Source organism: Vitis riparia, chromosome 7 (assembly GCF_004353265.1).
Source record: "Vitis riparia cultivar Riparia Gloire de Montpellier isolate 1030 chromosome 7, EGFV_Vit.rip_1.0, whole genome shotgun sequence".
Classification (NCBI taxonomy): domain Eukaryota; kingdom Viridiplantae; phylum Streptophyta; class Magnoliopsida; order Vitales; family Vitaceae; genus Vitis; species Vitis riparia.
This window is the reverse complement of record NC_048437.1, coordinates 24553017-24567668: the sequence shown is the minus strand read 5'-3', so window position 1 is coordinate 24567668 and position 14652 is coordinate 24553017. Positions and strand designations below refer to the sequence as shown.

Genomic DNA, 14652 nt, shown 5'->3' with positions numbered 1-14652 from the left:
CCCCAAGTGGGATACCATATTGTCTTGAGAAATAGAGATCATGAGAAAGAGAGTTTATAAGAAAACCCCAAGTGGTGTGCCATATTGTCCTAAGTACTAGAAAGTCAAAGCATTAAAGAAAGGGCTTGCACTGAGTGAGAAGGAAACTTTTGAGAGACACATGTGACTGTGTGAAGATGCAGCAGAGTTATGGAGATGAAGTTAAAGTTGGACAAAAAGCCCAATCTGACTTGTGTAATTCCCATTATGGAGATGATCTCTTTCAAGACTGAAAATTTGTTTCCTAATTGAGTAATTAATGAAAATGGAGAGACTGAAGAAGCAGTTTCCCTTGCACTATGCCAGTGTAGTAAGACAGGAGCCCACCATTCCTCTGTTTTAGCATTATGTAGATGACTTAAACATCTTGTTTCACATGATAATAACCACACTTTATGCTTCACTATAGCTGCCTAAACCTCTTCAATTGTCATTAGCTTGTCATTAATTTAAGCCACCTCCAAAGGATATTCATCTCAGCTCTCTCCCTCAGTTTTCATTTGCTGGAAATGGGGCAGCTCCTATGGAGAGACTGACTTGATAATCAGTATCTGAATTGAAGATCAGGGAAAGCAGATAAATATGAGTTCTGTTTGTGCCTAACTTTCTGAAGCTGCATCCTAGTCCTTAACTGTCTGTTGCTCTAAATGTCTTTTCGTTTCTAGCGTTTCCAGGCCATGAATGATTCTCAATGTTAGTTAACACATAAATTCAAATTCCTTGGTTGTTCTTTTCTGTTAATATTTAGCTGGAGGACTTGGTAGAAGTCAAAGATTTTGAAAGGGAATATAGACTTTATTTTTCTTCTGTTAATATCTAGCTCGAGGACCTAGTAAAAGTATAAGGTTTGGAAAGGGTATATAATTTCATTTTTCTCTAGTATCAGAAGAAAATAGTGAAGCATAAAGTTGTGAAATGGAATATACAATATTTTTCTGCAGAACTGGAAGCACTTATAAATCTGTGTTGTCCATGATCCATACCAGTGTATTCCTTAAAAGATTGGCATTGAGAAGATGGAAGCACTTGTTTCAAGCTGGTCTACTAATGCTCAATCCTTGCCTGAAAATTATGTTTTTCCACCAAGACAAAGACCTGGGAAGCTCATTGTTCCTCCTTGCAAAAGTATTGCTCTGATTGATCTTGGGAAAGCAGAGAGCTCTGATCGAGCTGAAACAATTCAGAAAATTTTGGAAGCTAGCCAGGAATGTGGATTCTTTCAGATTCACATATCTAATATTCTTTAACGGTTAACTTTTTTGTTTAAGTGTCTATTATGTATAATTTTTGTTCAAGAAAATGATATATATGCTATGAAAGAATGGTAATGGTTTTATTCAAATACTGTAAACAGGTGATCAACCATGGGGTTTCAGATAATCTAATAGATGAGAGCATGAGCATATTCAAGGAGTTCTTCAACCTGCCAGCTGAGGACAAGGCAAGCCTTTACTCCACTGACCTCAACAAAAGTTGCAGGCTCTACACAAGCAATTTCACCTATGAGACTGAAGAGGTGCACTTTTGGAGCGATATTCTAAGACACCCTTGTCATCCTCTACAAGACCAAGTGCAGATTTGGCCTGAAAAGCCTACTAGATATCGGTAAAGTTAGCAACCCACCCCAATACTGCCATCAATGTAATTGTGCTTAGAACTAAACCATGATCCATGATTGCCCTTCAAACTGCAGAGAAATTGTTGGGGCTTATTCAGTTGAACTAAGGAAGTTGAGCTTGAAGATTTTGGATCTGATATGTGAAGGACTAGGACTGGAACAGGGCTATTTTGGAGATGAACTTAGCAAAGGCCAGATGCTGTCAGTGAATCATTATTCGCGGTGCCCAGATCCAAGCTTGACCCTGGGATTACCTAAACACTGTGACCCTAACCTCAAAACCGTTGTGCTTCAAGGGAATGTGGGTGGGCTTCAAGTCTATAAAGATGGGCATTGGGCAATGGCTGGGTGTCGAGCCTCTTCCACACGCTTTTGTTGTTAACATTGGCTACCAGTTACAGGTCTAATCTCCCGTCTCTTGCATATATTTCATGATGCTTGATGTAGTTTAGCATTACAAACTGAGTTAAATTTGGGTGTAGATTATCAGTAATGGGAAGCTGAGAGGCGCTGAGCACCGGGTGATGACAATTCCAAGAGAAGCACGGACGACTGCTGCCACCTTCATAAATCCTTCTCCTGACTGTGTCATCCACCCCGCAGAAGCTCTGGTCAATTTAAGCAACCCCACTCTACAAGGCCTTTACATACGTTGACTTTTTTGGCACCTACACAGCCGCTACAGGTGACCCTGAAACTGTCCTCAACCCTCACAAGCTCCAAGCTTAATTTATGGTGCCGCAACCAAACATACTGTTTCTGTTAAGGGACTATACATGTATGTAGTCCTGGAGATCAAATGATGCCTATTCCTCACTAATAATCTCTTCAGGCTTTGGACGTAGATCTGTCTGCTGGCGCCTGGCAATTTTCTTCAAGGGTTTTGTGGTCATAAAGCATGGATTAAGGCGCCATAAATAAATAAAAAATGTATAATTTTTCTTTTATTCCAATGATCTATTGGGGTGAAACCTTGGTGGGTTGACCCAATCCCATCCAATCCAACATTGAGATGACTTTGAATGAATCATTTTTATAAATAAATAAATATTTACTAAATTTTAAATAATTGAACAATTTCTAAACATCACATATAAATTTCATATTTTTCATAGCAAATATTAGAATTTAATACAATTCTTATTTTAAATAACTTTTAAATTTTAAAAAAACAATAACATTTTTTTATTTTAAAAATTAAATATAAACCTAACATAACATATCGTTAAGCATATAATATTTTGAAAATGGTATTTTAAGATATACATATTCATTATAATGAAATATGATATCTTAAAATATAAATATCTTATACTATTTCTTGTCTCCTCCTATCAACCAAACGTAGAATTTCACTTAGATTTATATAAACCTATATATTTTATATAAAAGATTCATTATTTTATGTATAAGTTTTTACTATTGTCTATTTTTAAAAATAAAAAATACATCGATAAATCATATTTAATGGTTGTTCGAATCATACAATATCATCAACCCTATCAATGTGACTTAGGTTTTGGAATGTGTATTATCAAATCCTTATTTTTTAATGCAATTTTATTTAAATTTAATTAATCAATGTCTAATTCGTTTTTACTTTTAATATAAATAATACGTTTTTATTATATGGTTTTTTGACTCCATCTGTTCTGATGGTGCCTTTTATTGCATTTTGTTTATTTGCCTACATATAGATATATATTTCCCTTTTTTTTATACTCTCCAATTTACTTAAAAATGTAATACCTTCCCACAATTTCTTTATGACAAGTACTCACGATTTTGTCATTTTTATTGTCAATTTATATTTACTTAAGATAATAATCCACCAAATATAAATGCAAAGTTGCAAGGTAGACTAATTCAATAGAGACATTAGAGGAAACCATAAAAAAACAATGAAACGAAAGTAAAAGCCATGGGTTAACTTGAATTTTTCTCAATAGTACGGTAATTTAAAAAAGTTATGCTTAAATTACTGTAGTAGAAGAAGTTATTACAAATATACGGTAGTTTTTGCAAACTAGGAAAGAGGATTTGCCACTTAGGAGAGAGGAGAGAGGAGAGAGGTTCAGCGGATAATTTTTTTTTTAAAACCAAAATCATCTTTTCAAATTTCAAAAGTCAAAGGGAAATCGTCTTTTCAAAAGACGAGTTCCATGAAAAAAAAAATAGTATTTAAAAAAATTCCCCATTTACAAGGGAACTCGTCTCTTGAAGAGACAAGTTCCTTGAAAAAAAAATATATTTTTTTTTAAAAAATCCCAAATTATTATTTAAAAAAAAAAAAACAACAATTCCTCTAGGGAACTCGTCTCTTCAAGAGACGAGTTCCCATGGGAAATTTTTTTTTTAAATATTCTTTTTTATAAAAAAGTTCCCAAATTTTTTTTTTAAAAAAAAAAATTCTTCAAGAGACGAGTTCCATGGGAAAAAAAATTTATTTTTTTTTATAAAAAATTCCCAAATTTAAAAAAAAAAAAAAAAAAAAAAAAAAACAATTCTACAAGGGAACTCGTCTCTTCAAGAGACAAGTTTCCATGGGAAAAAAAATACCCAAATTTAAAAAAAAAAAAAAAAAAAAACAATTCCTCAAGGGATCTCTTGAAGAGACAAGTTCCCATGGGAAAAAAAAAAAATTTTTAAATTTTTTTTTAAAAAAATACCCAAATTAAAAAAAAAAAAAAAAAAAAAAAAAAAAAAAAAAAAAAAAAACAATTCTTCAAGGGAACTCGTCTCTTCCCATGGGAAAATTTTTTTTTTTAATATTTTTTTTATAAAAAATTCCCAAATTAAAAAAAAAAAAAAAAAAAAAAAAAAAAAAAAAAAAAACCAATTCCACAAGGGAACTCGCCTCTTGACTCTTCAAGAGACTGAGTTCCCATTAAAAAAAAAAAAAACAATTCCTCAAGAGACGAGTTCCCATGGGAAATTTATTTTTTTTTTTTAAATACCCAAATTAAAATTAAAAAAAAAAAAAATTCTTCAAGGGAACTCGTCTCTTCAAGAGTTCCCATGGGAAATTTTTCTTTTTTTTTTTTATAAAAAACTTCTCAAATTAAATAAATAAATAAAAAACAATTCCACAAGGGAACTCGTCTCTTCAAGAGACGAGTTCCCATGGGAAAAAAAAAAAAACAAAAACAATTCTTCAAGGGAACTCGTCTCTTGAAGAGACGAGTTCCCATGGGAAATTTTTTTTTTTTTTATATATATTGGGAATTTTTTAAAATATATATATATTTTTATTTTTCATGGAACTCGTCTCTTGAAGAGACGAGTTCCCTTGAGGAATTTTTTTTTTTTTTTTTTTTTTTTTTTTTTTAATTTGGGAACTTTTTTAAAAAATATATATATTTTTTTTCCATGGGAACTCGTCTATTGAAGAGACGAGTTCCCTTGAGGAATTGTTTTTTTTTTTTTTTTTTTTTTTTTTTTTTTTAATTTGGGAATTTAAAAAATATATATATATTTAAAAAAAAAAAATTCCCATGGGAAACTCGTCTCTTGAAGAGACGAGTTCCCCTTGTGGAATTGGTTTTTTTTTTTTTTTTTTTTTTTAATTTAGGAATTTTTTAAAAAAATATTAAAAAAAAAAAAAAATTTCCCCTGGGGAACTCGTCTCTTCAAGAGACGAGTTCCCCTTGTGGAATTGTTTTTTTGTTTTTTTTTTTTAATTGGGAATTAAAAAAAAAAATTTCCCATGGGAAACTCGTCTCTTGAATTTCCCTTGTGGAATTTTTTTTATTTTTTTTTTAAGGAATTTTTTTAAAAATATATACCTTGAGGAATTTTTTTTTTTTTTTTATATATATTTTTTTTCATGGAACTCGTCTCTTCAAGAGACGAGTTCCCTTGTAAATGGGGAATTTTTTTAAATACTATTTTTTTTTTCATGGAACTCGTCTATTCAAGAAACGATTTCCCTTTGACGAAATTTGAAAAGATGATTTTGGTTTAAAAAAAAAAATTATCCGCTGAACCTCTCTCCTCTCTCCTCTCTCCTAAGTGGCAAATCCTCTTTCCTAGGTGGCAAAAACTACCGTATATTTGTAATAACTTCTTATACTACAGTAATTTAAGCATAACTTTTTTAAATTACCGTACTATTGAGAAAAATCCGGGTTAACTTAATTAACACAATATTAAGTAAACTTTATTAACTCTTAATATTTATGCCCAATCTCTTCACCGTCCTGAAAATAAATTGGTCTGATGGCTCAGCAATATTTGCCTATTGCTCTGATGTCTCTCAGCAATATTTGCCTTCTCCCAGAATCATATTATCATTAAATATGTTTATCTTTTTGTTCCAAATGTTTACCGTCATTTGCTCTGACTAGTTCAATTTATTTAAGGAAATTGTTTTTTCCATATCAAATTGAGTCAAATTGAGTTGAGTTGTTTCACTTTGTTTAGATACTTTTTTTTTTTCTAAAATATAATATTAATCATATTTTTAATACTCGTGTTTAAATTCCAAAAAAAAACAACAACCATAATTTATTTTTGTAAACACTTTTTTTTTATAAATTGTTTTTAAAAATAATTTGTTTATTTTGAATATTAATATCTTTATAAAAATATATTATATGAATAGTAATATTATAATAAAATCATAATTATAAAGATCTTGTTTGATTCAAAGTCCATTCCTGTAAAAGAAAAATAATAAAATCATTTTAAATCCATAAATTTGAGTGATAATTATGTTATTTTTGAAGTTTTAAATTATTTTAAAAATATTTTATTTGTATTAAGTTTTGTTTAATTTGAAGTATATTTTGATAGAATAAATATGAACCTACATTATATTAAACATTGTCGGGATTTAGCTATCCATATATATACGATTTCTATTTGATCAAGAGTATGGGCCACCTATGTGTAGAGCCCAACACCATCATGGGCCTTAAATGATGGGCCTAAGACTCATGAGGCCACTAAGGAATAAAAAAGGGTGCCTAAAGAAAAGGCATAAAAAAAAACGTCCACTAAGGAAGCTCAAACCCATGACCACAAGGCTGAAAGTTTTGTGCTCAACCAACTGAGCTATAGAACAATAATATTTGTTAATGATTCCATACTATAAAAATTATGATTCTGATGAATTTCTGTATTCTTTTTGGGAATTTATTATTTCTTGTTATGTTTGTATTTAATATTTTAAAATAAATAAATTATGTATATTGATTACCAAAGTAACTTATATTATATAATTTGTTTATTTTTATTTTATAATATCTAAACATGTTATTATTATTATTTAAAATAATCAACCCAAAGGAAGATTATTTTAAAATAATAATAAATAAAGTAATCATAAATATGTGACATATAAAGTTTATCATGTATTCAATATGTTAGTCCAAAGACAGACATATTGTTTTTGGTTTTATTGTCAATATTTATGAATTAATATTGAAAATGATGTCAATTACAAGTTGATATTTTGTCCAAAGACTGAATATTGATGTTTGTGTTAGGTATTTTGTTATATGTCCACATGCATATACATATATATGTTAAATTTTTCTTTATTCATGTATGTGTGATGATTATATGACTGATTGTGAGCTTTATTATTATGAATTCAACATCTTCTATATCTGCAAATGTCAATAACATTCCTGTGCTTAATGACACAAACTTCAAGAAATGGAAGGAGCACGTTATAATTGTACTCGAGTACATGGATTTAGACTATGCATTAAGAGAGGATCGCCCTTCAGATCTTACTAGTGCCAGCACTGCTGAGCAAAGGTCTACTATGGAAAAATGGGAGCGATCCAATCGCATGAGTCTAATGATAATGAAGCACTCAATTCCAGAAGCTATAAGGGGTGCAATACCTAAGGAAACTGGAGCCAAGGCATTCTTGGACCAGATAGCAAACCGATTTGCTGCAAACGAAAAGGTTGAGACAAACACTATTCTTAGTAAGTTTGTCTCTGTGCGGTATAAAGGGAAAGAGAATATAAGAGAGTACATTATGGAAATGTCTAATCTTGTGACTAAACTCAAGGCACTAAAGTTAGAGTTGTCGGAAGACATACTCGTGCGCTTTGTCTTGATCTCTCTGCCTACACAATTTAGTCCATTCAAAATCAATTACATCACACAAAAGGAAAAATGGACTTTGAATGAGCTTATTGCTCAATGTGTACAAGAGGAAGAGAGATTGAAACAAGAGAAGATAGAAAGTGCTCACTTGGCTTCCACATCTCAGGGATTTGGTACCAACAAGAAAAGAAAGAGGGACAATAAAGGAAAACAAACTGCAGTTTCTGGGACATCAAAGTAGGTGCAGAAGAAATAAGATAAGGAGATCACTTGTTTCTTTTGCAAAAAGGTTGGTCATATGAAGAAGACATGTACCAAATACGCTGCTTGGCGTGAAAAAAAGGTACACTTCTCAACTTTGTTTGTTCAAAAATTAATTTAGTTGTAGTGTCTACTGACACTTGGTGGATAGATACGAGTGCAACTACTCACATAAATGTCACTATGCAGAGTTGCCTAAGGAGTCGAATGCCAACTGATGGTGAAAGATACATCTATGTGAGAAATAGCAACAAGGCTGCAGTCAAGGCTATTGGTATTTTGAGATTACAGTTAGACTCTGAATGTACTTTGGATTTGGAAGAGACTTTTATAGTTTCGTCGTTTAGACGGAATTTATTTTCTATTCCATGTCTGGACAAATTTGGATACTGTTGTTCATTTAGAAATGGAATGGTTAGTCTTTATTTAAATTCAAACGTTATTGGTACAGGTAGTCTAATAGACAAATTATAAAAATTGAACATAAAGGCCACTAATGGAAATGAAACCTTGCATTCAAGTAATTATGGCATTAAGCGAAAAGTAACGAATGAGAATTCATCAATGTTATGGCACAGACGTTTGGGTCATATTTCAAATCAACGAATTCAAAGGCTTGTGTCAGAAGGAATTCTTGATCCACTTGATTTCTCAGACTTTCAAGTCTGTATAGAGTGCATTAAAGGTAAACAAACAAATATGAGGAAAAAAGATGTCAATAGGTGCAGTGACGTCTTGGAATTGATACATACGGACATTTGTGGTCCATTTCCTACACCTTCTTGGAATGGACAATAATATTTTATCACTTTCATTGACGATTACTCGCGCTATGGCTATCTTTATTTGATTCATGAGAAGTCCCAGTCATTGGATGTGTTCAAGAATTTCAAAGCTGAAGTTGAGAACTAATTAAGCAAGAAAATAAAGGCCGCCAAATCTGACCGTGGAGGTGAATACTATAGTAGATATGACGGATCAGGTGAACAACGTCCAGGGCCATTCACTAAATATTTGATGGAGTGTGGTATCGTTCCTCAGTACACCATGCCACAGACTCCAAGCCAAAATGGTGTAGCAGAGATGCGAAATCGTAATCTTAAGGATATGGTAAGAAGTATGATCAGTTATTCCACCTTACCAAAATCACTTTGGGGCAAAGCTATCAAAATTGTAGTTTACATTTTGAATAGAGTACCAAGCAAAGCAGTAGCCAAAACCCCATATGAGTTATGGACTAGCAAGAAACCTAGTATTAGGCGCTTGCATGTTTGGGGTTGTCTATCTGAAGCTAGGCCTTACAAGCCAAATGAAAAGAAATTGGACTCCAGAACAGTGAGCTGCTACTTTGTAGGGTATTCTGAAAGGTCGAGAGGCTTCAAATTTTATGACCCTTCAACTAGATCCTTCTTTGAAACGGACAATGCTAAGTTCATTAAGGATGTTGAGTTAAGTGAGAGAGAACCGTTAAGAAATGTGGTTTTTGAAGAGAAATCTATTAGTATTCTTATTATTACAATTGGACATGGTCATATTATGTTTGATGACACTATTCAAAATGTACAATCGATAACAAAAATTCAAGACACACCTGAGATTCCTCCTGCTCAAATTATGGAACCGATTCAAGTTCATGAAGAGGTAACTTAACAACCTCAAGAACCTCAAGTACAAATGCCACTAAGAAGATCCATTAGAGAAAGAAGAAGTACAATTTCAAATGATTATGTTGTATATCTCCAAGAACATGAGTTTGACATGGGTCCGAAAGACGATCCAATTTCAGTTAGTCAAGTCAAACAAAATTCTGACTCTAAAAAGTGGATAGAAGCCATGAAGGATGAGATGAAATCAATGAAAGACAATGGTGTTTGGGACCTAGTAGAGTTGCCTGAAGGTGTAAAACCGATTGCTTGTAAATGGATTTTTAAGACCAAACGCGATTCAAAAGACAACATTGTTAGGTATAAGGCACGCCTAGTCGCAAAAGGTTTCACTCAAAAGGAAGGCATTGATTATAAGAAGACCTTTTCACCGGTTTCATCAAATGACTCCTTTAGAATCATTATGGCACTTGTAGCTCATTATGATTTAGAGCTGCATCAAATGGACGTTAAAACTGCGTTTCTTAATAGTAACATTGATGAAACAAAATACATGGTGCAACCGGAGAACTTTGAGTCTAATGATTCAAAGCAACTTGTATGTAGATTAAAAAGGTCCATATATGGTTTAAAGCAAGCATCCCGACAATGGTACCGAAAGTTTGATCAGGTGATCACTTCATTTGGTTTAAAGGAGAACATCGTTGATCAATGCATATACCTCAAGTTCAGTGGGAGCAAATTCATTATCTTGGTGCTATATGTTGATGATATTCTACTTGCAAGTAGTGATGTGGAACTTTTGCGTGAAACCAAGCGATTTCTATCTAGTAAATTTGATATGAAGGATCTTGGTGATGCATCTTTTGTGCTGGGTATACAAATCTATAAGGATCGTTCAAGAGGTATATTTGGGTTATCACAAAAGGCATACGTCGATAAAGTGTTGAGTAGATTTGGCATGAGCAATTGTGCACCAGGAGACACACCTGTGGCAAAAAGTGATAAATTTAGTTTGCACCAATGTTCGAAAAATGAACTTGAGAAGAAGGATATGGAGAGGTTTCCCTATGCCTCGGCAACAGGAAGTCTCATGTATACACAAGTTTTTACGCGTCCGGATATTACGTACATTGTTGGAATGTTAGGCAGATATTTGAGTAACCCAAGTATGGATTATTGGAAAAAGACGAAATGGATTGTTGGAACTAAAGATTATATGCTCACATACCGTAGATCCAGTCATTTAGAGATCGTGGGATATTCAGACTCTGATTTCGTGGGATGTCTTGACAGTAGGAGATCCACTTTAGGCTACATCTTCATGTTGGCTGGAGGAACAGTTTCATGGAAAAGTGTTAAACAAACACTTATTGCTTCCTCCACCATGGAGGTAGAATTCATAGCTTGCTATGAGGCATCAAACCATGGGATATGGCTGCGGAATTTTATCAATCAATTGTGAATTGTTGATGGGATTGAGAAACCATTAAGAATCAATTGTGATAATAAAGTCGCAAAATTGTATTCTAAGAACAACCGAAGTTCGTCAAAGTCCAAACACATTGACATCAAGTTCTTGGTTGTGAAAGAAAGAGTTCAGAGTCTTCAAGTATCAATTGAACACATAAGCACAAACTCCATGATTGCGGATCCACTCACTAAGGGTTTACCACCCAAAGTATATCATGAGCACGTCACACATATGGGTGTTGTACACATTGATGATGTGCTAGTATAGTGGGAGTTTGTATTTAGATTTTGTGCTTATTTTCTTGATGTGATATTATGTTGTGTTATTTGTACAGACTTTGATTTTAAAGACTATTATATTTGAATTCTTTGAATTGAAATTATGACTTTCAGAAGCAATTTAGCATCAAGTGTTCAAAGCAGAATTTGACTATTTTTAGTCATAAGGTAGGACCAATTGGAAATAGACATATTAAAGATCACACTCTATGTAATTTCCATGCTACACATCCATACTTGATCCATGTTGCTAATTTTGTTAATGTTGTGATCATTGATGGGTCTAGTAATAATTATGATTAACGAAGGCCGCTTTGATTCTATGTTAGCATAACTAGTAGATCGGATTATTTAAGGATATTTGAATAGGATAGCAAAGATGAGCTCAATAAAGTACTATCATGAACATTGTTTTGTAATATATGTGGTCCAAATGGGAGATTGATAGAATAAATATGGACCTACATTATATTAAACATTGTCAGGATTTAGCTATCCATATATATACAATTTCTATTTGATCAAGAGTATGAGCCACCTATCTGTAGAGCCCAACGCCATCACGGGCTTTAGATGATGGGCCTAATACTCGTGAGGCCCAATAGCCAAAGGGTATGGTCCCTAAGGCAGGAGGGTATAAATCCAAGTGTTAGTTCCTTGTATGACAACAACGTTTTAAAACAAAAGGAACTTGTTCTCTCCTGCTCCCATCATCAAAGAGAATCTAAAGGAAAGGTGGTGCCCTCCACAATCTTAGAAGATCCACACATCTTCAACAAAATATAAAATGGATTCAGGTTGGTTTCCTATCCAGAGATCAAAGATCAAAAGAATGTTTTGAATGCTTGATACACACACACACACACACACACACATATATATATATATATATATCATGTTTTTTGTGTCTTAGGTGATAATGGAAAATAAAGAAATCTAACATATTTGTCTATTAACAAAATTTGGAGAAATATGGCTCAATGCATGCGAAAAACAATAAAGACATTCTTGACTAATTTTTGTTCATAATTTTTTTTATATTAATTACATATTCATTTGATTTTCAAGTTATTTTTAAAAATTATTAAACTTGTTAATAAATTGAATACACTAAGTCTTACTTGATTTGGAATTTATATATCTAGTAAAAATTTTCACAAAAGGATGATTATATATAAAAAAAAAAGAATCGGGCAAAGTCATTTAAAATGAATTTTGTATTCCATAATTTTCTAGGAGTAATTTTTAGTTTTTAAATTATTTTTTAAAAATGAATAAATTTCATATCTCAAATGTAGCTTGATTTGGAATTTATTATCTATAATGAAAAGAATGTAAAGAAGTTAAAAGAAATTCACAAAAAAAATATGCATGACTTGAAGTAAAATCACATTTGTAGATTTTTTTTTTTTTTTTTTGGTATTGGGTGATATGGAGAAAATAAAAGAAGAAATATATTTTATTCTACTTTATTTACTTTATATTTTTATTATTTTTTATTTTTTTATGTTTTCTTTTGTTTTTAAAAAGTGATGAAAACAACTTCTATTTAACCTTTAAAAATTATTGTTCCTTTTATTTTATTTTTTAAAATTACTTTTAAAAAACAATGACTAAACAGTGTTATAAAATTTTAAAAATAATGTTTATGTAAACTTTTTACATTCTAAACGTCTATGTAAAAAGTAGAAAACCTATGTTTTTAAAAAATTACTTTTAAAATTTGAAGTTTAGAAACTTTTTAATTTTGATCTCTCAATTTTTTAAAAAAATTATTATTATTTTTTCAATATAAGCATCAAAGACTCAAGAGTTCATGTACCTCATTCAAAAGTTAATATTAATATATATATATATATATATATATATATATATATATATATATATATATATATATATATATAAACGAAATAGGAAGTTAATAAACACTTACAACCGTCTAGAAAGTGTTTTTTAAAACAGTTGCTAAAAGTGGCTGTTTAACTCATTTTTATTTTTATTTAAATAAGAAGTCAATACAAATAATTTTGGAAAAAAATGTATAAAAAAAATAGGAAGTCAATACAAGTAATTTAAAAGTTAATAAATTATTTTTATTTATTACTTGGAACTTATTTTATTTATTTTAACTTATTGATATAAAAATTAAATAATTTAAAAATATATGAATTTCTAATTAATTTTAATCATATTTGATTTTCTTTAATATTTTTTTGTAGGACAATCTATTTTGTTTTAATACTTTTTAAAAATTAAACATAATCAAAATGTTTTTAAGTCAAAAGAATTAAGTGAATAATGTTATACAATTCTAGCAGTCCCCTTACCCATATATTAATGCAAATTTATATTTTAATTATATTGCGTGACTAATCTTGTTTGTAGCATCAACCCATCTTTTGACTTTTAATATAATTAACAAATTTTTATTGTATGATTCTTTGAGTCGTCCAAGCTGAGTCTTTGGTGGGCATTCTAATTGTGAATTTTGTAACAAAATGCATTATTTCTTTGTCACAATTACTCACAATATTCTCCTTTTTATTGCCAATTTATATTTACTTCATATAATAATCCAATCAATGTAAATGGAAGCTACGCTAATTCAAATTTAAATAAATTCAATGGAGATACTGGAAAAAACTATAAAAGTATTGAAATGTAATAAGAAACTAATCCAAATCCTTATCTTTCTTTCTTTGCTCCCAAACTATAGATTGAGTTAATAAAATTTGTTGTTCTTTTATTAAAATTGAGTTGCTTAATGTAATTTTACTTTCTGCTTTCTATTTTTTAAATACAAAAATAACAATAAATTTTTTTTTTATAGAGACTTATTTAAAAGAAATAATTTTAAAAATGATTTACAAAAATTGATTTTTGAAACTTTTTTCCTACTTTACATTTTAAAATATAAGGAAATCTATATTTTTATATAACATAGAATATATATATATATATATATATATATATATATATATTCCAAATGAAAAATATTGACTCTATTTATATCATATCACTTTGAGAAAATTTTAAAATAAAAAAAAATATTAACTTACTTTATGCATTTAGAAATCACTCTTAAAATTTTAAAATGTATGGTAATAAAAACTTTTTGACACCCTAATTTTTATAAAACATTGTCAAAAATTATTATATTTTCAGAAATCTAATTTTGTAAAAATTTTCATATTTTAATTAGGAATTATAACTATTTTTTATTTTGAAAATTAGAAAATAAACACAAGTTTGGATATATTTTTTATTTTTTATTTTTAAAAATGAAAAATAATGATAATTCTATATAAAATA

The 14652-nt window shown here is 30.4% G+C and overlaps 1 protein-coding gene across 1 annotated transcript; it reads left to right on the top strand.

The window, feature by feature from the left end:
• The first annotated feature begins 1055 nt into the window (after nucleotides 1–1055).
• On the top strand, nucleotides 1056–2313 carry LOC117918185 (hyoscyamine 6-dioxygenase-like). The gene is given in 5 exon segments (XM_034834697.1): nucleotides 1056–1259; nucleotides 1391–1644; nucleotides 1733–1991; nucleotides 1993–2058; nucleotides 2140–2313. Coding segments are annotated over 5 exon segments (957 nt in total).
• The last annotated feature ends 12339 nt before the right edge of the window (nucleotides 2314–14652 follow it).